The following is a 23,097-nucleotide window of genomic DNA, read 5'->3' as shown; positions in this document are numbered from 1 at the left end:
AGCTTCATCGTGGTTGACTCATTGCCCTTTGCGTTATTTAAACACATTTCCTGCCCCACCCCCATCTTCTGTTCTGCAGACAATCATACGGTGTGTGTGACCTTGGGACTTTCCCTCCTCCCCTTGCTCATCCAAACCTTACCTGTCCTTTTAGGCTCACTTTCTAGAAAGCCTTCTTAGATGATTCCGTACCCACCTGCACCCCGCTTACTGCTGTAGCAACATCTAGTGTTGTCCCAGGTGGCTCATCACCCTGAGCAGACTATACACTGCCTGAGGGCAGGCTTTAGTCTGAATGCTCCTTCTGCATGGGTGTATTGCCAAGCACACAGAGGCTGGCTCAGTAAATGCTTGCTGAGTCAGGGCATGGTGGCATTCCCAGACTTACCTCAAACTCCACCTCTCCCTGTTACTTGCCACAGCCACTCACCCCTCCCTGCACCACCTCCAACTCCCACCAACCACGGGCAAGAGGGAAAAGAAACAGGTGTAAGAAAAGCAGAGCACACTGAAATATAAGAAGCCAGTTCTAGGATCGTTAGTCTTTTAATATATTATTCTGAAAAGAAAGGAATTAAAAAAAAGTTCCTGACATCTCTTCTGATTTTTTTAAAATTTAAATAAATACCCCGCCCTCCCCCCACCCGCTAAAATTTCCCTCCTTCCCCATCATCCCGCCCATCCCTGGTGCTAGACCCTCACCCCAGAGCTAAATAAGATGCCTGTTTCACAGCAGGCCACACTCACTACCAAATTCTGGCCACTCGTAAATACTGTAAATGAGTCTGCGGCCCTCAGCTCACCGGAGTCCCTCCCTTCTCTTGCTTGGCTCCCCAGTCCAGACCAATCCCCAGCGGCAGGGTGGGCGTGGATGGTGGGGCCTTCAGGCGTTGGGGAGAGCACAAACTTGGTTCCCTTTAATTGCCCACCACTGCCTACTCCCTGCCCAGAAGTAGGTCAGAAGAGCCCAGAATTGCCCTCCCAACTAAAATAAATAACGAAATAAATACCCCCTCCCCACTCCCGGCTCTATTAAAGAGCCCCTCTACCTCACACTCTCTAGCCTCGTCCTTCACCTGACCCGCCCCCCCCATCCTCCCTACCCTTCCCTCCTCCCCCATGCTGACCTCTGGCTCGGCCCCCTCAGGAGGAGGAGGAGTCTACCTCGCCCAGTAGGGAGAGCAGCGGAGGGCCTCACTCCGAACCTCAAACCCTCCTCCCCCAAATTTCAGGGGGTGCAGCTGGTGCCCCATGCCCGATGGGCCTGGCAGATTCCCCGTCTCCGGGGGTTAGGGTGGAAGGCAGGGGGTTCTCCCTGGCTTTCTCTCACCTGGTCCTTCAAGTGTCCCTCTTTCAAGGCAAGTCTCCCGGAGAGCCGGGCACCCCCGCCCCGCTCCCCAGTCCGGTGCCCCGGTCTCCGGGCCTCCTCAGATGGCAGTGTCCCAGAGGACAGTGTGCTGCCGGCGGCAGGGCGGGGTGCCGGACTTGCGGGGCTCGGGCCCCCGCCGCCAGCTGGGGAGGATGGGCATGCTCTCCTGCTTGCAGAGGCCTCGGTCTGGGCGGTGGCGGGCCTTGATCTCCTTGCACACGCAGCGCTTGCGCTCTATCACCTCCAGCAGCTTGCCGTCGCGCTCCCGGGAGGGCTGAGGCGGTAGGGGCAGCGGCAGGGCGGGGTGGGTCTGTGCCCCTTCCTCCCGCCGCCGGCCCGCGACGAGGGGAGAAAGGAATAAGGGGGGCGGGTCAAGGACCTCAGAGTGACCAGGCCCTGTCCCCCACTGCAAAGACCAATGTCTTCCCCCAGAAACAAGTCCTCTCTTGCCCCCCAGGCCTCTGTCCTCTCCCCCTGGCTGGGGGTGTGTGTGTGTGGGGGTGGGACAGGAACAGAAACCCAGCTCTTGCACCCTCTTCCTGGCAGGGAGCCCTGGTGCCAGGCTGGGCCCATCTCACCCTGAGGAATGGGCACCTTTAAATCATTGTCTTCCCAGTAGAACGCACTTTTCAAATTGGTACCCCCCATTTTCTAAACGCACAAAGGCACACGGTAAGCTAGAGGTGGCGCTGCCTGGCTGGCTGTCCCCACCAAATACAGCCCTTTCCCAGGATCAACGCCCCCCCCCACCCCCCGGCCACTGGGTCCCTATTCGATCATGCCAGGCCCCGGCTTGACCTCCTACTTTTCTTTCCACACCCAGGCCTTCTTCCCCACCCGCTCCTTCACAAATAAAAGAACACCCAACTTCGACTTCCTCCTCACCTGGCTTGAGGCATCCCCAGGCTGGCTGCAGGGCCGGGGGGTATGGAGCGCGGCCTGCCGGACTCCAGAGGTGGAGGCCGAGCGCCCCAGGCGGTAGCCTCCCGTGAAGTCTGAGGTGGAGAAAAGGTAAGTGAGGAGAGTAGGGGCCTCCAGGTTCCCCTTCTGCAGTTCCCAGAGGGCAGCCCCTTCCAGGCTGCCCCTGACTCAGCAGGGGAGGCAAGGGGATGGCGCTGTGGTGTTAAAAAGGAGAGCCCAGGACGTGGACCCTGAGAGATCTCCCCCCCTTCCGGCCCCATCTTTGTCCGGGCGCGGGCGGGATGTCACCTCCATTGCGGTGGCAGGCAGGAAACGTCTGGCAGGGTACGGGCAGCGCCGTGCGACTCCCTCCTCGGTCCCCTCCGTGGTGGATCCTGGCCAGCAGGCCCTCTGCCCCCTGACTCCTCACTGGGATCCCTGATGCCATAGGGCCCCTGTCCTCACGCTCCACCTTGCCTGGACCCTCAGCACTGCCATTCCAGGCCCGGGCACCATCCTCGACCTCTGCTGGGATGACAAGGAGAGCTTAGTGCTGTACATGGGAAGGGTCTTGCTGTTCCCCCCAGCTACACACACTGCGGCGTGCATGGACCAGAAGTGACTGCCCTTTTGCAAGTCACAGCAGAGAAGGGAGGGACCCTATTTCACAGTCCCCAAACACAAACACACAGGAGGGACCCCAATACTGCCACTTTCCTTTCCACCCATTGGTATCATCTCTGGCCTGAGACACAAATATTTGCTGCTGCCAAACCCTTTTCTGTGGTCATAGGGGTCTCCCCTACCCCAACTTTAGCTCCAGAACCCCTCTGGCCTGATAGGGCCACCCTCTGAAACATAGACCAGGAGCACTGTTCCCCCAGGAGGGGGAGATCCCAAATCCTGAGCCAGGAAGTGGAAGGGGGGGGTGTTGGGGGAAGGGCTGCAAGTGAACTAAGCTCAGCTCCGAGAGGAGGCCTGGCAGAGCATTGCGTTGCCAGGCAACGGTAGGGGCCTCCCTCTCCTCTCCCTCCTGTCTGGATGGGTTGCCATGGCAACAGCTGGGAGGCAGCTGTGTTTAGCTCCTAGTGTGCGCACACTCACAAACACACACCCCTGCAGCCTAGCAAAGGGAAGGGCAGGGAGTAGAGCAGGACAGGGCAGGAGGAGGCGACCCTTGGGGACAGATTCTAGCCCCTCCCCATCGCAGATCTTCCTGCCCGTCCAGCACACACATGGGGACCCCAGCCCACCAGACTGCTGCATGCCCTTATTCTCCAGTCTCCTTGAAAACTTCCCACTTCAGGACAATGGGTTGTGGCTTCCAAATAACCCCTCCAACACTTCCCCGAAATCATCCCAGGCATCCCCAGTCCCCCACCCCCAAATTCCCACCCCTCACTCACTGTCCAGCTCTTTTGCCTTCCTCCCTCCATACAGGACCTTCCTCTGCAGAGCCCAGCCTGCCCCAAATGTCGTGGCGCCCATCTCCTCTTCTTCCTCCTCCGGTGTCCCTGCACTGGCGATGACATGGGCGCAGGAGATGCTAGCAAAGGCACCCCCGTCGGTCCCCTGCTCCTGCAGCTGGATCTTGACCATGGGGGATGGGGCCCCCATTCCACAGCCCTTACTCAGCACCCCCCCGGCCTTGAGGCTCTCATAGGCAGGGGGTCTCTTGAGCCCAGCTGCTGCAGCTGGGTAGGTCCAGAGGGGAGTCAGGGGGCCTGCGGTTGGGTCCGGAAGGCTGTGTGGGGAGGCCAGGCAGCCACGATGGTGGAGGACCCCAGCTGCTGCGCCCATGGCCCCGCTGTGGGGGCTGGACTTCCCAGGCACTGGGGGCCTCGAGCTGGTGCACAGCATCCCGTGGAGGACTGAGATCTCCTTCTCCGTCTTTGGCTCCCCAACACCTAGGGGCGGACCAGCTGGCAGGACGGAGTGCGTGGTCACCTTGACTGCCGAGTACACCATGGTGTAAGACACAGCCTTGTCCTTGGGGGGGCCAGGGAGCAAGGCGGCCGGGGCAGGAGGGGCTGCCGGCGCCCCTGCCACCTTGGGGCAGATCATGCTGTGGGAGTTGGGGAGCTCCCGCTCCCCCCGGGGCTGGCCAGAGCCCTGGGGTGGCAATGGTGTTGAGTGGCTCCGGGCCCGGCCCGAGGGTCCCAGCAGCAGCAGGTTGGCAGCAGGAGGCGGAGGCGGTGGGGGAGGCGTCTCCCGCTCCCGGGCAGGCACTTGGGGAGCTGGGGTGGAACCCGCTGGCTCCTTCGAGTGGCAGAGGACCGGTAGCCTCGAGACCCCATCGCCAGGGGTTCGGGAAGCAGCCTTGGCTTGGGGGAAGGCCAGGAGCGGAGGACGGTGCTGGAGGAGGTTGGGGAAGGGCGGGGGGATTTCACAAGGAGTGGTCTTGGTAGGTGTCCCATCCCTCCGGCTTGGGAGGGCTGAAGCTGGCCGACGGTGGGTGTGGGGCTGCAGGGCAGGAGGCTGGTGTGGCGAGGAGCTTGCGGTCAATGGAGGGGCCCCGTTGGCCCGGCTTTCCCCTGCCTCCTCGGGCAGCGGGTACTTCATCTCCTCATATATAGCCTCGCTCTCCTCTGAGTCCGAGTCGGCGCCAGCTGGAGGGGTTGGGCCCCTACCCCCAAGAGGGGGCCCAGTCAGGCCCCCTCCACTTCGCCCTCCTCCCCTGAAGACATCCCCCACCATCTCAATGTACACGGGCTCCTCTTCCTGGGCACCCACCTCAGGGTCCCCAGCTATGCAGGACCCCCTACTGAGGCGCTGAAGGGGCAGATTCCCCCCTCGAGGAGAGGGGGCTGGGGGACAGGACTCATCGAAGGAGACAGAGAGCTGGGTGTTTGGGCTTCTCCTGGGCTTCTGTGGAGGAACCTTCCGGCTGGACTCTCGGCCCTCTGGGGTTGGCTTCTGTGAGCCTGGGCAGAATGGGAAGGAGAAAAACAAACTGGGCTCTTAGTGCGGGAAGGAGATGGGCAGACCCCTTCTGATCTCTTAACCCATCTGCAAGGGCACATGTGCGTCTTTATTTTCCCCACATTCCCCAACTTAAAGCACAGTGGGTTCCTTTTCTACCAGCCTGCTCTCAGTCCTTCTGATGAACTCCCCAGAATCTGCAGCTCCCACCGTAAATTCTGTCCCACCTCATGTCCCTTCAAGGCCACCCCTTTCCCAGGAATGGACTTTTCAGGGAGCTTCCCCTGCCCTTGAATGGTTCATCTCAGGCCCTTCCAAAAAGAACCCCCCCACCACCACCACTCCCACTGAGAATGGAAGCTTCCATTTCCTTGGTTCTTCCCTGAATGAACCCTCCCCTGCAGGCCTCTTCTTGGCCTGGAATGGATCCTCCCAGCTCCCGGGGACGGCTGGGGGTGTCTCACCTGCTTTCTTGCCGGGGGGCATCTCTGCCCCCGACCCTGCCATGCTGAGCTTGGTGCTGGGATGTCTCCGGGGCTTGGCAGGGGGTCTTCGGGCACTGCTGTCCTCTGTGAGACCCCCACCTCCCCCCCCAGGCCCACCCCCAACACTGTCCATGCTGCCCACTGAATGGCAGGAGAGTGAGCGTGGGGCCATGGCGCTGCGGCAGGGGTGGGGGGTGTGCTCCTGGGAGGCTGGCATTGTCATGAAGCCCATCCTGAGGGAGCGGCGCAGCGAGGCGATGTCCCGCACACGGACCCCAGGCCCCGGGCCAGCCCCGGGCCCTGCGGGGCCTGCAGGAGCCACCTCCTTACTGGAGCTGGGGAGAGAAGGCCAAGATGGAACAGAGGTTGGGCCTCAGGCCTGGGCCTCCCCATCCTCTACCCTCAGAGGGGGTGTGCAACCCTGTGGCCTCCCAGGATGAGGAGGTAGGGGCCTGGGGTGGGGATGGGAGGCTGCCTGAAGGTCTAGGGCACCGAAGTAGAAACTTCAGGCAGAATCCCTCGGTTTTAAAACAGACAAGGAAATTGGGGAGGGATGGCGAGTAGGGATGAGTGAAGGGATGAGTACGTGTGCAGGGGAGCATCCCTGGAGCTGTCTGATCCCAGCCTGGGCATATCTGGCACGCGGCGCTTGTGTGGATGGCTTCATGCGCAGGTAGAGATGCAGACAGGCAGCACAGCCCCGCCTGGCACATACACCTGCCGCCACGGCTCTGCTCCTCGCGCGCGCGGGCCCACACCTGTCCTCTGGCCTCTGGCCTCCCAGCGTGTCCGGCTCCTGCGGCCTCCGCTCCCAGATGAGGCCTGTGCAGCCGCATTGGCAGAACAGCCTCCTCCTGCTGATCCTTTTCCTCCCTTCCCCTCGCTCTCCCTCTCCCTCTCCCTCGGTGCTGTCCTTTCTCTGTCACCCTCCCAGGCTCACCCCCATTCCCTCTCACTGTCCCTGAGCTTCCGTGTGAGTGAAGGGAGGGGCAGCTGGTAGGGAAGAGGGGAGAGCCACTGTAGGGTGGGCTCTCATTAAGGCCCTGTCTACTAACCCTTCATTAGGGAGAGATCACTGCAGTCATAGCTCTGATTAATCTAATTAACAACAAGAATTAAACTCCACAGTTTTGAGGAGGGAGAAGGGAGCAGGGAGGTGGCTCTGACTCAGGCTCCAAGAGGCTGTGCTGTCAATGGGGGTGAAGAGAGAGGGGAGAGGCCAGGGTCCAGGTCCCGGGGAGGGCAAGGAGAGAGGGCAAGCAGGGGGAGGTCCCCAGCCCTGGCCCCTCTGCAGGGCCCAGCCTTCACCTCTCTCACCACCACACACACACACACACACACACCCCCCTGTCACTTGGCCACTGACCTCCCCCAGCAGCCGTGGTGGGGAGGGGGCCAAACGGATCTTTTCGGGTACCCCGCAAATGACCCCGTCCCTGGACCAGGAGGGCAGTAGGGCCTGCCCCTTCCAAGGTCAGGTGACAGGGAAGCCTGGAGCCAACCCCACATTGACAGAAAGAAGACTACAGGCCAGAGGTGAGTCAGGAAGGAGTGACTCGGGCCTCCAGGGGTGGGGAAGAGCCAACAGGGTGCTCCTGAGCTGGAAGCCCCCCCAAGAGGCCAGGACAAGGGCTAGAGCCAGGAGCCAGGAGCAGGGTGGGGACAGGGTGTATGCAATCCCAGCAATTCTGTACTGAGCACAGACTCTAAGATCAGACTCATGACCAGGCTGTTGGACCCAGGAAGGGCAGAGGGATGTGGCCCCAGCCAGCGGGGAAGCAGACGTGGGACAGCCCGGAGGGCAGTCTGGGACTGTAGCCTTACCTCCTCTTGGCCTCCTCCTCCTTGTGCTGCCTCCACTCCAGCTTGGTTTTTCGGTAGAGGAGGTTCATGTCGTGGGGCAGGAGGTGGGGGCTGGGGGGCCCTGCTCAGCGCCACCAGGCCCGGGGGGCGGCCCTCCCTGGGTCCCGGATCCACTTGGTGGGGGAGATGGGAAGGAAAAAAAGAAAGATGTGGGGTGGGTGGGGGCCAGGAATGAATGAGAGAGAGAGAAAGAGAGAGAGAAAGGAGCAGAGATGTGACTTGGGTCCTCAGAGAGTGGAAAACAGATGGAGGCAGAGAAAACCCAACACTACCTCTAGGATCCATAGACAGACAGACACGGAAGGCTATGTGTACACAGAGTCACACACCCGACAAAGGTGTTCAGAGCCACAGATACACATCCCAGAGAGATCAGCTTGACACAGATTCCCATCCTGTAAATACATCCTGATCTACCACACAGACAGGCCCCACAAATACACAGCAGCCTCACAGCCCCACAAACACACATTCAGACACACGAACCACCAGGCCACAGACCCATACCTACAAACAGAGGACCAGACACATAGATCAGCATGGGTAAACACAACCTAGGAACAGGCAGACACACACAGACATAAACACCCCCGACACACCCACAGCACACACAGACCTCCAGATACACACACCGGCTGCAAGGAACTGGACATACCTACAGACAAGGAGTTCTGCTACGGCCTACTTGCGTACAGTGCACCCCACTGGGGAAGGGGGAGATGGTCAGAATCCCCACCCGCTCTTGGGCCCTGAGGCTGGGGGTGTCATGAGGGCAGGGTGGGGATGCTAGCGAAGGGGTGGAGGCACTCGGAGTTGGGCATCTACAATACGACCCATCCATTTCCATTCCCTGCGGGCAGTTCCCCCTTCCAGTCCTTTGCCTGGGCCCCCGGCCTCTGTCCACCCCTATTCCTGTGCCCTGGCCCCTCAGTGACTGGCTCCACCTCCCTCGATGATGGCCCAGATCCCCTTCTTCCTCCAGGATCTGAGAGGCTCCCGGCTGCCCTCTTCCAGTCCCTGCCCTCAATCCCACCCGGGGGTCTCCGGTCTGGCCCCATAGCTACCTTCTGAGCTTCGGCCTCCAGACCTGCTCTGGTTTCCCTCCCCCCGAACACACTCTCCTTTTCGCCGTCGGCCTCACCTCTCCTCCTAGGCGCCCCTCCTCCCTGCCGTCCTCTTCCTTCCCTGTTTGTTCCAAACCTGGCGGCTTCATTCCCCTCTCCATCCAAGGGCCCCAGGTTCCCGGGCACCCCTCCCCTTCCCCTTGTCCTGCTACCCTGGGTTTCTCCGTCTCTCTCGCCCCGCCAATCCTCAGTACTCCCTGCCCCCCACCTCCCCGCACCAAGGCTCCCCAATTTCCACATCACCGTACCTGGCCTGCCGGGCGCCGGCCCCCCCATGCCGGGCTCCGCCCGGAGCAGGAGGAGGGAGGAGGAGAGACAGAGAGAGACCGGGGGGAGCCGAGCTGGGCCCTGCCGCAGAGACAGCCCCGCCTCCGGGTCCGCCCCCAGACCCGCCCCCGGCCCCAAACCCACCGTTCCACACCCTCCAAGGACGGAGTGGGAGCGGCCGGGCTGCGCTACGCCGCCGGGCTCGGGTGGGAGGCGCGGGGGACGCAGAGCCCGCGGAGCTCGCGGGGGCACTCGGAGACAGGCCGCGGGGTGCGGGGGACCTGCCGCCGGCCCGCCCCCGCTTTGAGGCGTCAGCTCCTCGTCGCCCCTCGGCCTCTGCCCGGCCGGGCGGTGTTCGGTTCGGTGTCCGAGGCCCCCGCGGAGCGAAGCGGGGCGTAGTGCGTAGCGGCGCCCCCCGGTGGCAGCCCGCGACCTGCAACCCCGCGCGTACCCCGCGCGCGCCCGGCGCTCCCTGGGTGCGCACCCCGCGTCCGGCCCGGGCGAGGCTGCGGCTGCGGGGCCGAGTGCAGTGAGGCGGCGAGGCCGGCAGGGGGTGCCGCTTTCCGGGCCGAGGGGCTCGGAGAGTCGTGAGCCCTACCATCCGCGTCTCTGCCCAGCAGGGGGCGTATTCCCTTGGCTGCGCCCCATCTTCCTGCCGCCCCCTAGGTGCGGGGAGGGCACCCGGACCTCGTTTCACGGCCTGGGCTCAAAGGCTTCCGCCAGTCCGCCCCAGCGGCTCGAGTCATCCTCCCGGTAACCTCTGACTCCGCGGCGGCGCCCGCCAGGTCCTGGGTGCCCCGGGGGTCGGCCTCTGACTGGCACCACCGCGGCAACGGCCCCGGGTGCGGTCGATGCAGCCACTCAGGGTCGCGACCTCGCGCCCCCCTTCTCAATGCCCCATCACCTTTCTCTTCAGCTCCGAGAAATCCTCCCTCGGAAATCCCTGTGCCGAACATTAGCTGCAAGAAGATCTGGGTTCTACCCTTAAGTGGCTGAAAAACGGACCTCCAAAAGATATCCATCCCTAATCCCCGGAACCTGTGCACTTTACTTTATGAGGCAAATCTTTGCAGATGCGCTGTGTGGCTTTGGGCAAATCACACCACCTCTCTGAGAGATGCCTCATCTCGTACCTACCTCCATAAAGTTGTTGGGGGCAGCAAAGGAATTAATACAAGGAGCTTCGTAAGCTGTAAAATACTTAAAGGGCTATTGTTGCCCCCAGGAGAGGGAACACATTAAAGTATAAAACAGTCCTTTCACATTTACACCTTAGTGTGAATGAATTTTTATTTATTCATTCAATAAACATTTCTGCAGAGACCAGCAATGTCCCAGGGCCTGCAGACACGGAGGAGTCCCCAGCTGGTGCTGAGTGTCTGAGTTGGTGGGAAGGGAAGGGTCCAAAGATAAATTTTGAATAGTTTGTAGCGAGTCAGCGCTGAAGGAAGGAGGATCTGGGGGCGGAGCAGCGGGGCAGTGTTCTGAATATTGCCAGAGGGGATAGAGTTGGGGGCGGGGGGGCGGGGGGGAGGTTTGTGTGGGAGGCTGCTTCCTGGACCTCAGGACTTGTGAGGCCTTTAGGACCTGGCCGTGGTAGCCACTGTTACTATGAAGGGAGGAGTGCAGATGCATTTTAACAAAGAAATTCAGAATAAATACATAAACGTGGAGGCAGGAGGCATCATTTTGTTTTTCCCTAACCCTAAAGAGTGGTGAGCTAAAGCTGAAGAAGGAGGGATGTGTCAGCCCAGTCCTAGTCTCAGTGCCGTCAAATACTAGCTCTGAGGCCTCGGGCAAATAACCGAATGCCTGTGAGCCTCTGTTTCCTCAGCAGAAACACTGGAGTTTAAAACCTACCCCACCCCTGCCCTGGACTGTTTTGAGAATCTGTGAGATAAGTATACAAAGCAGACGAATATGAGGAATTTTCAATGTGCTCAAGAATAGTTCCATATGACCAAAATTAATTAGAATCCATTTCCTTCTGAAGCTAGGAGTGAGGGCAGATGTGGCCTTTAGACCCTGTTTTTGCTCAGATTGTCGGTTGAGGGTGCCAAAAAAGAGAAAATGGCCGTTGGAGGTTTATTTTTTCATGCCAAGCACACAGTAGGCCCTTCATGCGTGTGTGCAGATCCTCCAATAGCAAAGGAGGGATGGGTGGGAGAGGTGGGGTGCTTTGGGCCAGCTGGGTTTGTCTTTGGGTGCATCTGTGTGGGGGACTGTGTGTACATGATGTATAAATGTGTATGTGACCGGGGTTGGAGAGAAAGCGCAAGTCAGCACATTTCTGAGCAGATCTCTTTGTTTCTCTATATGGGGGCCAGACAAGGGTGCACCTGGGTATGTAGAATGTTCCAGCTGTACCACTGACAGCCTTTCTGAACCTTCCCGGTCTCAATATCCACGTCTAAGCAGGGGGATAATACGGTGCCTGGGATGTGGTTCAAATACTCCAGCACAACACTACAAAAGGTACTGGGAGGGGCGCCTGGGTGGCTCAGTCGTTAAGCGTCTGCCTTCGGCTCAGGTCACGATCCCAGGGTCCTGGGATCGAGCCCCGCATCGGGGTCCCTGCTCGTGGGAAGCCTGCTTCTCCCTCTCCCACTCCCCCTGCTTGTGTTCCCTCTCTCGCTGCGTCTCTCTCTGTCAAATAAATAAATAAAATCTTTAAAAAAAAAAAAAAAAGGTACTGGGAGTCGAGATGAACCAAGGCTGGTTGTGAGTTGATCATTGTTGAAACTGCACGATGGGGACCTTGGGAGTCCACCATATTCTCTCTCTACTTGGGGGTCTGTTTGCAAATTGTCACCACAATCCCCCTTTTAAAAAAAAATAAGGACAGGCGAGACTAACAGCACCTTCCTCATAGAGTTACTGTGAAAACCGGGGAAGAGACGCCAATAACAGCGAAGCAGCACCCTTACGGGGACGCGCTGCTTACGGGGTGGCGGGCTCCCAGTACAGCCCCGGGTTGGTAAGTTGCTTCCCACTCTTCGCGGTCTCGGTAGGCCAATGGCAGCGAGCGCCTACAAGTAAGGGAATCCCGGGCCTCCCTGCAAACTCCTCCCCTTTCACTCCGCCCTCCACGGCCCCGCCCTCCGAGGAAGCGCGGGCCTGGGGCCCAGCAGGTGTGGGGTTAAGCCCGTGCGGGGGCCCCGGGGAGCCGCAGCGGCGGCGGCGGCGGCAACTGCACCAACAGCGGTGGTGGCAGGTCTGGCCCCGGGCCAGCTGGCCGGGAGTCCCAGGAGGCAGAGAGGGCGGAGGAAGGGGAGGAAGAGGGGAAGGAGGAGGAGAGGAGCAGTCAGCAGGCCGGAGGAGGCAGGACTTCCTGGTGTGGGGGTTGTCAACAGCCCAGAAAGAGAAAGGCAGAGAGACCGAAGCGAGAGGAGCTGGGGAGCGGAGAGAGACGCAGCCCGGCCACGCGGAGGAGATCTGGGAGACCCACTCGCCCCCACCACCCAGGCGGCTCCACCTGGAGGCTCGGGGCGGGGGGCGCAGAGCCGCCTCTTCCCGCACCAGTCCCGAGACCCTTGGGGCTTTGAGAGGCCGCGCCTGGGCTCCACCAAGGAGGCGGGGGTTTCTTCTTTTCCGGAGAGCAAACTTTTTACTGAGATGCCTTGCGGGGCGAAGTGCGGCCCCTGAAGAGAACTGGACAGCCTCTGATCGCCGCCTGCGTCCCCGCCCCCCCCCCCCCCACGCTGCTGGGGCCAGGAGGCCCCAGAGGAAGGACAGCCCGACATCTTCGGCGGCCGGGACCCCCGGCCCCAGCTCGGTGGCCGAGGCCGAGAGGTAGGGCTCTGGGCCGGGCGGGGCGTCGGGACTGCCCCAGGGATGGGGGAGCTGGGGTGCGAGGGGGGTCGCCTGGACACCCAGCAGAGGCCTCTCGGCGGCGGGGCCAGGCTGAGGAGCTGCTCACCCCTGCTCAACCAAGGCCCTGGAGCCCCCCTGCGGTCGGGCGACTGGGTCCTGTAAGTCTGAATCCCAGACAAGAAATGCCCAACTTTGGGTCTGGGCCGCCCCTTCTACTCTGTGGGACCGCTGGGATCTCCGGGTCTCTGTCGTCTCTGCCTGTCTCTTTGTCTCTGGGTCTCTGGTGGTTTCCCCTTCCTCCCCCATCCTGCTCCCCAGAGAGGAAGCCCCGGAGGTGGCCTGCCCACTGCTTTCTCACACACACACACACACACTCTCTCTCTCTCTTTTTCCAGTTTGCAAACTCAGCTCTGGACTTGGGCAGCGCCAGCGGCAGGAAAAACCTGCCCCTGCCCCCATCTCCCGCCACCTCCCCTGCCCTGTGCCCCCTTCACCAGCCAGGCACCCCCAGTTCCCGCAAGGCCCTCCTGCCATGTCGGACCCAGATGTCCCCAGGGGCCCTGATGCCCCCGCCATGTGGCCCCCCTGTTCCAGGGGTGCCTGAGCCCTTTGGAGGAGCCCCAGCTGCACCCCCCGCCCACCTTGGCCGAGTCCTGAGCCCCAGGGACCATGAGTGGGGGCAAGAAGAAGAGTAGTTTCCAAATCACCAGCGTCACCACGGACTATGAGGGCCCAGGGAGCCCGGGGGCTTCCGAGCCCCCTGCCCTGCCAGCCCCCACTGGGCCCCCACCCCGTCTGCCTAACGGGGAGCCCAACCCCGAGCCAGGGGGCAAGAGCACCCCCCGGAACGGCTCCCCACCGCCTGGGGCCCCCGCCTCCCGTTTCCGGGTGGTAAAGCTGCCCCACGGCCTGGGAGAGCCTTATCGCCGAGGCCGTTGGACGTGTGTGGATGTTTACGAGAGAGACCTGGAGACCCCTGGCTTCAGCCGGCTCCTGGAGGGAATTCGAGGGGCCTCGGGAGGCGCCGGGGGCAGATCTTTGGATTCCAGGTTGGAGCTGGCCAGCCTGGGCCTTGGTGCCCCGACCCCGCAGCCAGGCCTGTCTCAGGGCCCCACCTCCTGGCTCCGTCCGCCCCCCACCTCCCCTGGACCTCAAGCCCGCTCCTTCACCGGGGGGCTGGGCCAGCTGGCGGTGCCTGGCAAGGCCAAGGTGGAGACACCCCCGCAGTCAGCCTCCCCACCCCAGCAGCGCCCCCCAGAGCCCAGGACTGGGGATAGCGCTGGCACGTCCCGGGCTGCCACGCCCCTGCCCTCCCTGAGGGTGGAAGTGGAGGCTGGGGGCTCAGCAGCGGGGACCCCTCCACTGTCCCGATCCAAGGATGGAGCCCTGCGGCTGAGAATGGAGTTGGCTGCTCCAGAGGAGATGGGGCAGGTAAGAGCTGGGTTCTGGGGTGCTTGCTCATCTCAGCCTGGGCTTAACCTCCAGCCTGGGCCTTCCTGCCTCCACCTTCATACCGCCCTCTCCCCACTCCATCGACACTGGTGTCAGGTCAGGTAGCCCCTCTTTTCTCTTCCTGCCCTCTCCCTGGGAAGTCGATCCTACTCTTCACACAGCCTTGTTTTCTTTCTCAGGCTCCCCTTGCCCCTATATTCTGCACCTTCTTTCTTTCCCTTTGGCCTTCAGTTTGTTACCTTTGGCCCCCGTCTCCGTTTCCATATAGCCCCCTGCTGTCCCCCCATCACAGAGATGTGCCTTCCTCACTTTGGCCCTCACCTTCTGTCTTGGTTTCACCTCTTCTGGCTTCAGGCATTGAGGGTGGGGGTCCCAGGTGGGGCTGGGTGCTTGGGTCTCTGGGAGAGGAGCTGCCAAGGTTGGCAGGGAGGGGTAAAAAGTAGGCTTTCCATTGTCAGTCTCCCTGGCAGCGCCATTCCAAAGGTGGGGGTCTGTCTTCTCATTAGCAGCCTATCCCAGCCCCATCTGCAGCTTTGTACCAAGTCAGATTTCTCCAAGGACCTGAAGGATTGGGTGGGATAGAGGGCGTAGTGGTTTGTCCTTTCCAGCCTCGGTGTCTGTCTCTGGTCCCTGCATCTAGGCCTCTCCACGATTGATAACTGGGGGTGGCCACCAGGGAGTGGGCGAGAGGCAGGAAGCAGTGGAGAAAGAGTTAAATCCTCTGCTCTTTCTGCTTCCTGTCTCCAAAAGAGGAACAAGTCTGGGCTGGGGGGCAGGATGCCTGGGTCCCTGGGGTGGGGGTGGGCAGCCAGGGATGTGGGGGATGGATGTGTCTGTCCTGAAGGAGAAAATAACACCTTGGACCTCAGGAGGAAAGGCAGGGAGTGTGAGGATGAGAACTTTTCCCCCTTCCTGGCCTTGGGCACAAACCACAGTATAAAAATAACCTGGGACTGGATGTCTGGGCCCTGTCAGGACCGGTCAGGACGGCTCCCCCCACCCCCTCCTGGCCTCAAGCTCACATCTCTCATGCTGCGCCCCCTACTTTTCTGGAGCTTTCATTCAGTTCCTACCCCAGGGGAAAAGATGCTCTTTTTTTTTTTTTTTTAAGATTTTATTTATTTATTTGAGAGAGAATGAGATAGAGAGCATGAGAGGGGGGAGGGTCAGAGGGAGAAGCAGACTCCCTGCTGCGCAGGGAGCCTGAAGCGGGACTTGATCCCGGGACTCCAGGATCATGACCTGAGCCGAAGGCAGTCGCTTAACCAACTGAGCCACCCAGGCGCCCCAAGATGCTCTTTTCTTTACTGGTCCCTGTCCCCATGCTCTTGCAAAGCAAGCCTCCTTTGCCCCAGTCTCTCTGTGTCCCTAAGCCCTGCCTGAGCTTCCCTTGGGCCTGCAGACCTCCCTCTCTCCCCAGTGCCCCCAGACCCTCTCCCGTGTGCACACCCCGATCCCTTCCTGTGAGCATGCATCTGTGCTGTTGTTTCCTGGCCCCTAAGTCTGGCTCCCTTCCACACCCCCCCATGTCTTCTCTCTCAAGAGAGAGGCTGGGAGGAGGGCCGGGGGGACACCACCTGGGCCCCCTTCCTCCGCTGTGTCCCTCTAACCACCCCGGACTCTCTGTTCTTGGCTTTTCCGAGAAGCATGGGCCTCCTGGGGCCTCACAGAGGCGGCTTGTTCCTGTGGCCCCCGCCCTTTTGCAGCCACCCCCAGCGCCTGTTAGGCTGTATGGGTCCGTGCCCAGGCTCCGCCTCCCCCCCCCAATCTCCACCACCCAACCGCTCTCCCCGCCCCAGGGCCCAGCACAGGAGCAGAACTTCACCTGAATCCGAGAAGTTTGAGAGAAGAGGCTAGAATGGATAGAGTGGGGTGGGGAGGGTGTTGGGGGGAGGACCAGTTTCTGAGGATTCATTCATTCTACAAATAGCTATTGAACAAACTCTAAGCTCTGCCCTCTGGAGCTTACCTTCTAGCAGCAGGGAAGCAAAAATACTTTAATTTCAGATACTATTCAGTGCGCTTAAAAAAAAAATAGAGCAGTTCAGTGGAATTCACTAGTTGAATGATGGGGAAATGCCTCTCTGAGGAAGTGACATTTGAATCGCTTTAATAAGTCAGGTGACAGAAGGCAGACACCCTCTGACTAGCCTCTGACTGGGGGTTCCTGGATTAGCTGGTGGAAGGGTGCTGGAGTGCAGACCAGAGCCCCTCTCTGGTACTCTGATACCCCATGGACCACTTTCTGGAAGCTGCTCACCCAGTCCTCAGGATGGGCACTGTTTTCCTTGCTTCCAATACCTGCCTAGTACCTCCACCAGACCTGGGGGAGAGAGGGCCTTTGGGGCAGGACTCCTAGGTCCTCAGAAGAGAGCAGAAGTACATGGGGAGAGCTGGGGAGGCAGACTACTAGGCAAGGTTGTAAGGTGGCTGGTTCCTCTCTTGCCCTTGATGTGATGGTTCCTACCTCTCTGCCTCCAGGTGCCCCCACTCGACTCTCGCCCCGACTCCCCAGCCCTCTACTTGTTCCCCGATGCCAGTCTGGTTCACAAGTCTCCAGACCCCTTTGGAGCAGCGGCAGCCCAGAGCCTCAGCCTGGCCCGCTCCATGCTGGCCATCAGTGGCCACCTGGACAGCGATGACGATAGGTAGGTGGGCTCTGGGTCCCCACCCAACACGTGGGATAGCCGCATGAAACTGCCCGGTAGGTGTCCTTCCCCCAAGTTAAGCTTGGAGAGGACCTCTTCAACAGAGAAACCTGGCCTGGGCACAACCACTGGGCAAAGTTGATCTGGGACCCACTCCCTCTCTGTGGAGAGAGCTGGGTGGGACTCCCTGGCTTAGGATTGTCAAGTCGTAGACTTTTTTTAGAGTTTGAAGGGAGTCATTGTTGTCAAATTCCAGAGCTCTTGCAGATTTAGCGATCATTTGGCCAACCCTGAGAATTTACTGGCAAATGCGCTGGAGAGGAGAAAAGGGAGTGGGTCTCCTCCCTGGCTCGCACCTCCCTCTCCCTACTGAGGGGAATGGAGCTCCTGCCTTTGGAGTAACATCCTTAGGGACCATACGCACTACTTTAGGCTCCTAGGACCTCTAGTACCAAGAAAGCGTGTCCCTGGGGTTCTGTTCTCCGCACCAAGCCAGAGCCGGGACAGGATGGCTGTGGGACACAGGGGAGGCACGGGAGAGCAGGATCGGCTGGGGTTTGCCCTCCAGGGGAGAATGGCCGTTCAGTTCGGAGTTCAGAGGCACGGTGGGCAGAACTTCCTGTTCCAAGGGCCAGGTTTCAACACAGGAATGTCAGCAAGCTGAAAAGGGAGGAACGAAATTGCGAGGGTGATAGGCAGGCTGCTCCCTTCTGGCGGCGGACTGATAGAAGGGCTGGGGAGTCACCACTTTTATTTTGGAGGGAGGAGTGGGACTTCCTGTTTGAGGCTTGGGGAGGGACTTCCTGTTTGGAAGGAAATAAGGGGTGGGGCTTAGCCCTGAGTTTTGTGGGTGATGGGGGGATCTGTTCCAGAAGGGAGTCTCTCCTTCCTGCCTGCCCCTCGTGTGGCACCCGCCTGCACACCCTCACCCCTCGGAGTGAGGGACTAAGTCTCACCATAGAAAAGGGCTTGTGGCCTTGTGGGGAGCTTGAGGCAGAGAGGAAAGAGAAGGGGTGGTGGGGCCAGTGGGATGGAGGGCGAGGGACCTGGTGGCAGCTGGTGGAGAATGAGGGACACAGTGGGGCAGGGCAGTGCGGCTTCTGGGCTCCCAGCTCTCAGGAATGTGTGAGGTGTGAGGTTGGCCAGGGCCGGGCGAGTCACCTGCCCTGGTGCTATTCTCAGCGCTTCCCACCCGTACTCCCTCCTACTTGGGAGGTTCCCTGGCACGAGGGCTCCCTATCCCTCCCCACTCCTGTTGATTTCAGAGCCCAGCCTCCTGCTTCTTAGAGGGCTCTGCCCTCCAGGAGCCTCCTCAGCTCTATTCTTTGGCTCGTGCCTTCCCTCTGTCCCACCCCTCCCCACACCCCAGTCTGACCGGTCAGGCACCCAGCCTCCACTTTATCCTGCTCCACTCCAAGCCTCGGGGGCTCTGCTCTAGCCCAGCGCCTCTCTTGCCCCACCCTGCTGGGCCAGTAGGAAGGATTGGGTTGGGCCACCCCCTTGGCCCCCTGGAATGAGGCATGTAGCCCCCACCTCATCTCTCTGGTATGCCCAGAGCTGGCAGAAGAACAGGGTCTGAGTGGCATGGAATCTCCCTTTCAAGAGGGAAAGTGGGCTGGGGAGTTAAGTGCCTGGATCCCAGATGGGAAATTGGGGATGCCTGCCAATCTCAGAATCTGGGGATGGGAGAACAGAGGGTGCCTGGTGAATGGTGAATGCTCACGTGATCCTGGGTGGCAAAACCTTTGTGTCCCCGACAGGACCTGGCAGTTGGAAGGTATTGAATAAGTGGATGGATGGACGAATGGATGGGTGGGTAGATGGCCAGCATGGGGGATCCAGGCATTACAGGGAATGAATCCCAGGGACTTGGGAAAGAAAAAGTACATTTATTTATCCAGTGCCTCCTTTGGGTCAGGTGCTACCTTTTATCTCACTAAAGCAACCCCATGATCCCCACTTTCCAGATGAAGAAGCTGAAACTCAGAGGAGTTAGAAACTTGCCCAAGGTCACCGGGCTAGTAAGGCTAATAAGTGCTAGGACTGCATGCAGAGCCTGGGTCTGACCCCAAAGCCACATTCTACATTCTCCTACTGGGATGCCTACGTCCCAAGAGGAGGAGGCAGTCATCTCTAGGATGCCTTTTCTTTCCAGGACAGGGGCAGGGACAGCTTTCCTAAGCCGGACAAGGAGCTCCCCCCCCAACTCTGGCCTGGCCCCACCCCAAAGGCACCACAGATCCGGGAGGGCGTAGTGCAGAGAGGACAGCCAGATGCCACTTTGTTGGTCTCAGGCCCATCCCCTGCGGGCTCCTCAGAGCAGAGCTAGGGAGCGGGGCTGGCCCTTGGCCCCAGGATCAGAACCTTTCCACCTCTCCCAGGTGTCCTGCTTCTTCGTCTGATCCTCATTTTGAGGCTGTTTCATTTGACCTTCAAAAAGGAAGACCAGCCTCTAGGGCTGTCCTTGTCCCAGGCCCCAGAGTCCTCCTGCAGGGCTAGAGTCCTCAGCTGTGCATATCCTGCAGGCCCAACCCCAGGGGGCGCCACTCACATTTGAAGTCATTGTCGTGGACACTTAAAGTCATGACAGTTTTCCAGAAGATGGCAGTAAGTGTCTTGAAGGAGGGGGCATTTTGTTCTAATGCACACAGTCACCTTTTGGGCTTGTGGTGGGGGCTGATCCCACACAGCCAGCTCCAAGTTTCGGGGTCCTGACTCTGCCTGGGGAATTCCGGCACAGTGCCCTCTCTTTACTTACTGCGGGGCGGGGGAGGCTCTCAAAGGGAGGGTTTGGGTTGCCAGCCGGAGTCCTGGTCCCTTAAAGTGTTAACGTTAGAGTGTGACAGTGGAAAGTGCTGTCAAAAACTCTCCAGCACTAGACAAACAGGAGATAGTCATCTATCAGCCAAGAAATGTTTATTGTTGTATTATTCCTTTATTTCTGGCAAGAACAAACAACTTACTTGGCATCTTTACCTGAGTGTCCACCAAGCAAGGCCAGTGTTCCTATTCCTGTGAATCTTCCCCTCTTTGGTCTCTGTGTGTCTGTGTGTACTGGGGGAGGGGGGACAGGGTGTGTGCCCTGTGGTCGCCCAGACTCCACCCAGGTGTCTCAGATTGAAATAGCTTAAAAACTGCCCTGGCTCTCCAGCTGGCTGGCTCACCCTCCACTCTTAAATTTGTCTTGTCTCCCCCCGCCCCCGCCCCAACCCCAGGAGTCCCGGTGTCCTTTCCTCACCCTACCCTGTCCCGCTCTCTCAGGTCTGGTCACCCCCTTGGTTACTCCACCTGTCAGTGCCTTCTGCACCCAGAGCTTGGACAGGAAATGGAAAATTCCCAGCTCCCTCGTGCTCCCTTCCTGGCTGCAGGGCCTCATCCAAGGGTCACCTTGAATTGAGTGCTCATTCCCCCACAGGGAAATGAGTTGGAGCCGACAATCAGGAGAAACGGCTCAACAAGGGAGCACAAGAGTGCAGGATGCAGCATGTTGAGACCACCCACTCTGAGAGAGGCAAAGCTGGGGGCTGGAGGACAGGATCGATCCTGCAGCACAGGGAGGCCTGGGTGTAGAGCTGGCCCCAGGGCTGACGTGGCTGAGGGAGAAGCTGGACAGGGGTGGGTCGTGAGCCTTGGGATGAGGCAGGAGCCTGAGACCTGGGTGGTGACAAGAGGGAGACTTGGGGGAGGGGGGGAGGGCAAGGCAGAAAGGCTTGTGCAGGCCCTTTGCCTCGGAGAGGCAAGACATGCTTGAAGGATCCAGAGGCTGACCCTGGGACCCATTTCGCTGGGCCTGAGTCGACCTCTGCTGGCCATTTAACAAACTGCAGCCAGACCGGCTCTCCCCTGTCATTCGCTCCCAAGGATCTTCAAAGCCCCTGCTCCAATTCCCGATGTCCCACCTCCAGCCTCACCTTCCCACCTCTCCTCAAGCCTCTGTTCCCTCTAAGACCCCAGACCCGAGACCCAGGGTCCAGATGCATAGGCTGTGCTTGCCTTTCAGGGCTGTTTTCGTTGCTTTGGTGACCTTTCCATTTCTCTTCTCCCTCACCATGGGAGGTGGGAGATCCTCTCTGGCCAGGCCCCAGATGTCACCCATGATGTGGGCTTTGTGTCTGGGATGGCCGGGGCAGGGGGCGATGCTTACAGTACAAGGAAGATGACAAGTTTATCAGAAACGCCCGCTATCCCAGCTGAGTGGAGCTGAGAGCTTGAGGGAGGCCAGTATTAGCCCAGAGGGGCAGACGGGGTGAGGTTGGGGTAGGTCTCCCTCACCCTTGGCAACCCCCCCGACCCAGGCCTCTGGCCTCAGAGCCCCTCCCCTGACCCAGCCCACCAGCTGCCTTCCCTCAGCCTGCCCCCTTCCCTCTGCTCTGGGATTGGTGCCAGGGTGAGAAGGGGACACTGGCACTGACCGTGTCTGGGAATTCCCGCCCACCGTGGAGTCAGTGGGAGGGGGTCCCCGTGTCCCCGAGGAGCCAATAGCAGCCAGGCTTTGCCCTGGGGGGCGGCGTATATCTTGCAGACGAGCACCCCCTAGGCACTGTCTCCTCTCTGCCTGCCTGGCACCAGCCAGACCCCGCTGTGCCCCGGGGGGCTCTGAGCCCCCCAGGCAGTCCTTCTGATACAGCCCTCTCCCTTTGGAGGGGGCCTAAAGCCCTTTCCCTTGGGGATGGCCCAGCCAGGCACCTCTGTCAAGTCCCTGGTGTCATCTTATGAGACCCGAGTGGTGGGGATGGCGCCAGGGCCTCCCCGGAAAAGGGGCTGTGTCTCCTCTCCTTGCTCCCCTCGGGGAGCATCCCCCATCCGAGGGGCATCTGCACCCCCACCCCGCCGGGGCCTGGGGGTGCCTGGGCAACGGCCCCCACCCCGCCGGGGGACGGACAGAACTCTCCTCTCCCTGATTCTCTGTCACAGGTACAGGCAGGGGTGTGGGCGGGAGGCTGCAGTGAAGGGTTTGTGGAGGCGGCCAAAGCCTGCTCTGAGAAGCACCTGGAAGGCAGCCGGCTGGGGTGTCCAGACACCTGGCTTGGCACCTACTCCTCCTCACCTCTCAACTCCCTGTGTCTCTCCAGCGGCTCCGGAAGCCTGGTTGGCATTGACAACAAGATCGAACAAGCCATGGTAAGAGAAGCCATCTTGGTCCCGGGAGGTTCCGACTCATGTCCTGCTGTCCTCATCAGGGAATACCGACTCCTAGCTCCTCAACCCGCTCCCCAGCTGGGTTCCCTCCTGTCTCCACCTGAACTCCCGATCTCCCTTGGCCCCTGGCCTGGCCCCCATCTCTGTCCTCAAGCCCTGACCTTGTCTCTGTCCGGCATCCTTGCACACCGCAAACCCCCCTCCCCTCCCCCTCCCCGGCCTCTTCCCTGCTTTGCTGCTTCTCCAGTGGTCCTTCATCATTTGGGAGCAGGCAGGGGCATCTCTCACACCCAGGCCCTCGAGGCCCTGGGCAGGGATGAGGTTGGGGTGGCCTGGGACCCCTGACTCTTTGTCTGTCCCTGGGCCCCCAGGACTTGGTGAAGTCCCACCTCATGTTTGCGGTCCGGGAGGAGGTAGAGGTGCTGAAGGAGCAGATCCGAGACCTGGCCGAGCGGAACGCCGCGCTGGAGCAGGAGAACGGACTGCTGCGTGCCCTGGCCAGCCCCGAGCAGCTAGCCCAGCTGCCCTCCTCGGGAGTCCCGCGGCTTGGGCCCCCTGCACCCAACGGGCCCTCCGTCTGAGCCTCCCTTCCCTCACAATGTGCCTTTGGGGGCTGCCACGGCTGCCTGCCCCCCTTCCTATGCAGCTTTAATGCCTCCTGATCCCTGGGGATGGGAGTTGAAGGCTCAGATGTGGCCTGTCCCCCCCATTCTTCCTCAGTCTCCCCCTAGTGCCCAGGGACTGGGCGGGGGCACCCCCAGGCCTTGAAGGAGGAGGGAGGGCTTCAGGATGGGATGTTGGATGGAGCCCCCCTCCTGCCTCCCGAGGTGTCAGTGTTCTGGGACCCCTGGCAGTCGATGGCTGGGGGCCTTGGAGTCTCTCTGGCAGACACACCATCCCCACCTTGTTCCCTCAAAGTACCCCTTCTCCTCTGCCCAGGGGAGGGAGTGTGGACAGTCTGCAAGTTCTGGGATTCAGGTTGTTATTAAAATAATAATTATAATTAAAAAATCCGAAGAAACTTGAATCTGGAGGTTGGCATCTCGTTGCTTGTGTCCAGATGTGGCCTGCAGTGGTATTTCCACGTGTGGGGGAAAGACGGAGGTATGGGCTCC

At 60.4% G+C, this 23,097-nt stretch overlaps 2 protein-coding genes and 1 long non-coding RNA gene across 4 annotated transcripts in view; 2 read left to right on the top strand and 1 right to left on the bottom strand.

Moving 5' to 3' along the window:
* Positions 1–2,301, top strand: part of LOC145721498 (uncharacterized) — a 43,167-nt gene extending 40,866 nt beyond the window's left edge. The window contains exon 3 of the long non-coding RNA XR_014145223.1: positions 2,193–2,301. This is a non-coding gene — a long non-coding RNA (uncharacterized LOC145721498). The remainder of the gene's footprint in view (positions 1–2,192) is intronic.
* Positions 636–9,278, bottom strand: NYAP1 (neuronal tyrosine phosphorylated phosphoinositide-3-kinase adaptor 1). 2 transcript variants are annotated; one of them, XM_006733742.3, is made up of 7 exons: positions 8,912–9,278; positions 7,501–7,652; positions 5,656–6,011; positions 3,676–5,193; positions 2,579–2,797; positions 2,255–2,364; positions 636–1,679 (listed from the first exon to the last, which is right to left on the bottom strand). In XM_006733742.3, the coding sequence occupies exons 2-7, from the start codon at positions 7,566–7,568 to the stop codon at positions 1,428–1,430; spliced, it is 2,523 nt and encodes an 840-aa protein (XP_006733805.2). In that variant the 5' UTR covers positions 7,569–7,652; positions 8,912–9,278; the 3' UTR covers positions 636–1,427. The 2 variants fall into 2 exon arrangements, with proteins under 2 accessions (XP_006733805.2, XP_006733806.2); XM_006733743.3 differs by having other exon boundaries at positions 638–1,679; positions 2,579–2,794; positions 8,912–9,073.
* A 2,815-nt stretch (positions 9,279–12,093) lies between these two features.
* On the top strand, positions 12,094–23,009 carry TSC22D4 (TSC22 domain family member 4). The gene is made up of 5 exons (XM_006751529.3): positions 12,094–12,722; positions 13,139–14,174; positions 16,677–16,843; positions 21,916–21,964; positions 22,354–23,009. Exons 2-5 carry the CDS (start codon positions 13,413–13,415, stop codon positions 22,561–22,563), a joined length of 1,188 nt encoding a protein of 395 aa, XP_006751592.1. The 5' UTR covers positions 12,094–12,722; positions 13,139–13,412; the 3' UTR covers positions 22,564–23,009.
* Positions 23,010–23,097: the final 88 nt, after the last annotated feature.

Source organism: Leptonychotes weddellii, chromosome 5, assembly GCF_054177405.1.
Source record: "Leptonychotes weddellii isolate Sample4059 chromosome 5, ASM5417740v2, whole genome shotgun sequence".
NCBI lineage: Eukaryota > Metazoa > Chordata > Mammalia > Carnivora > Phocidae > Leptonychotes > Leptonychotes weddellii.
This window is presented reverse-complemented; position numbering and strand designations above follow the sequence as displayed.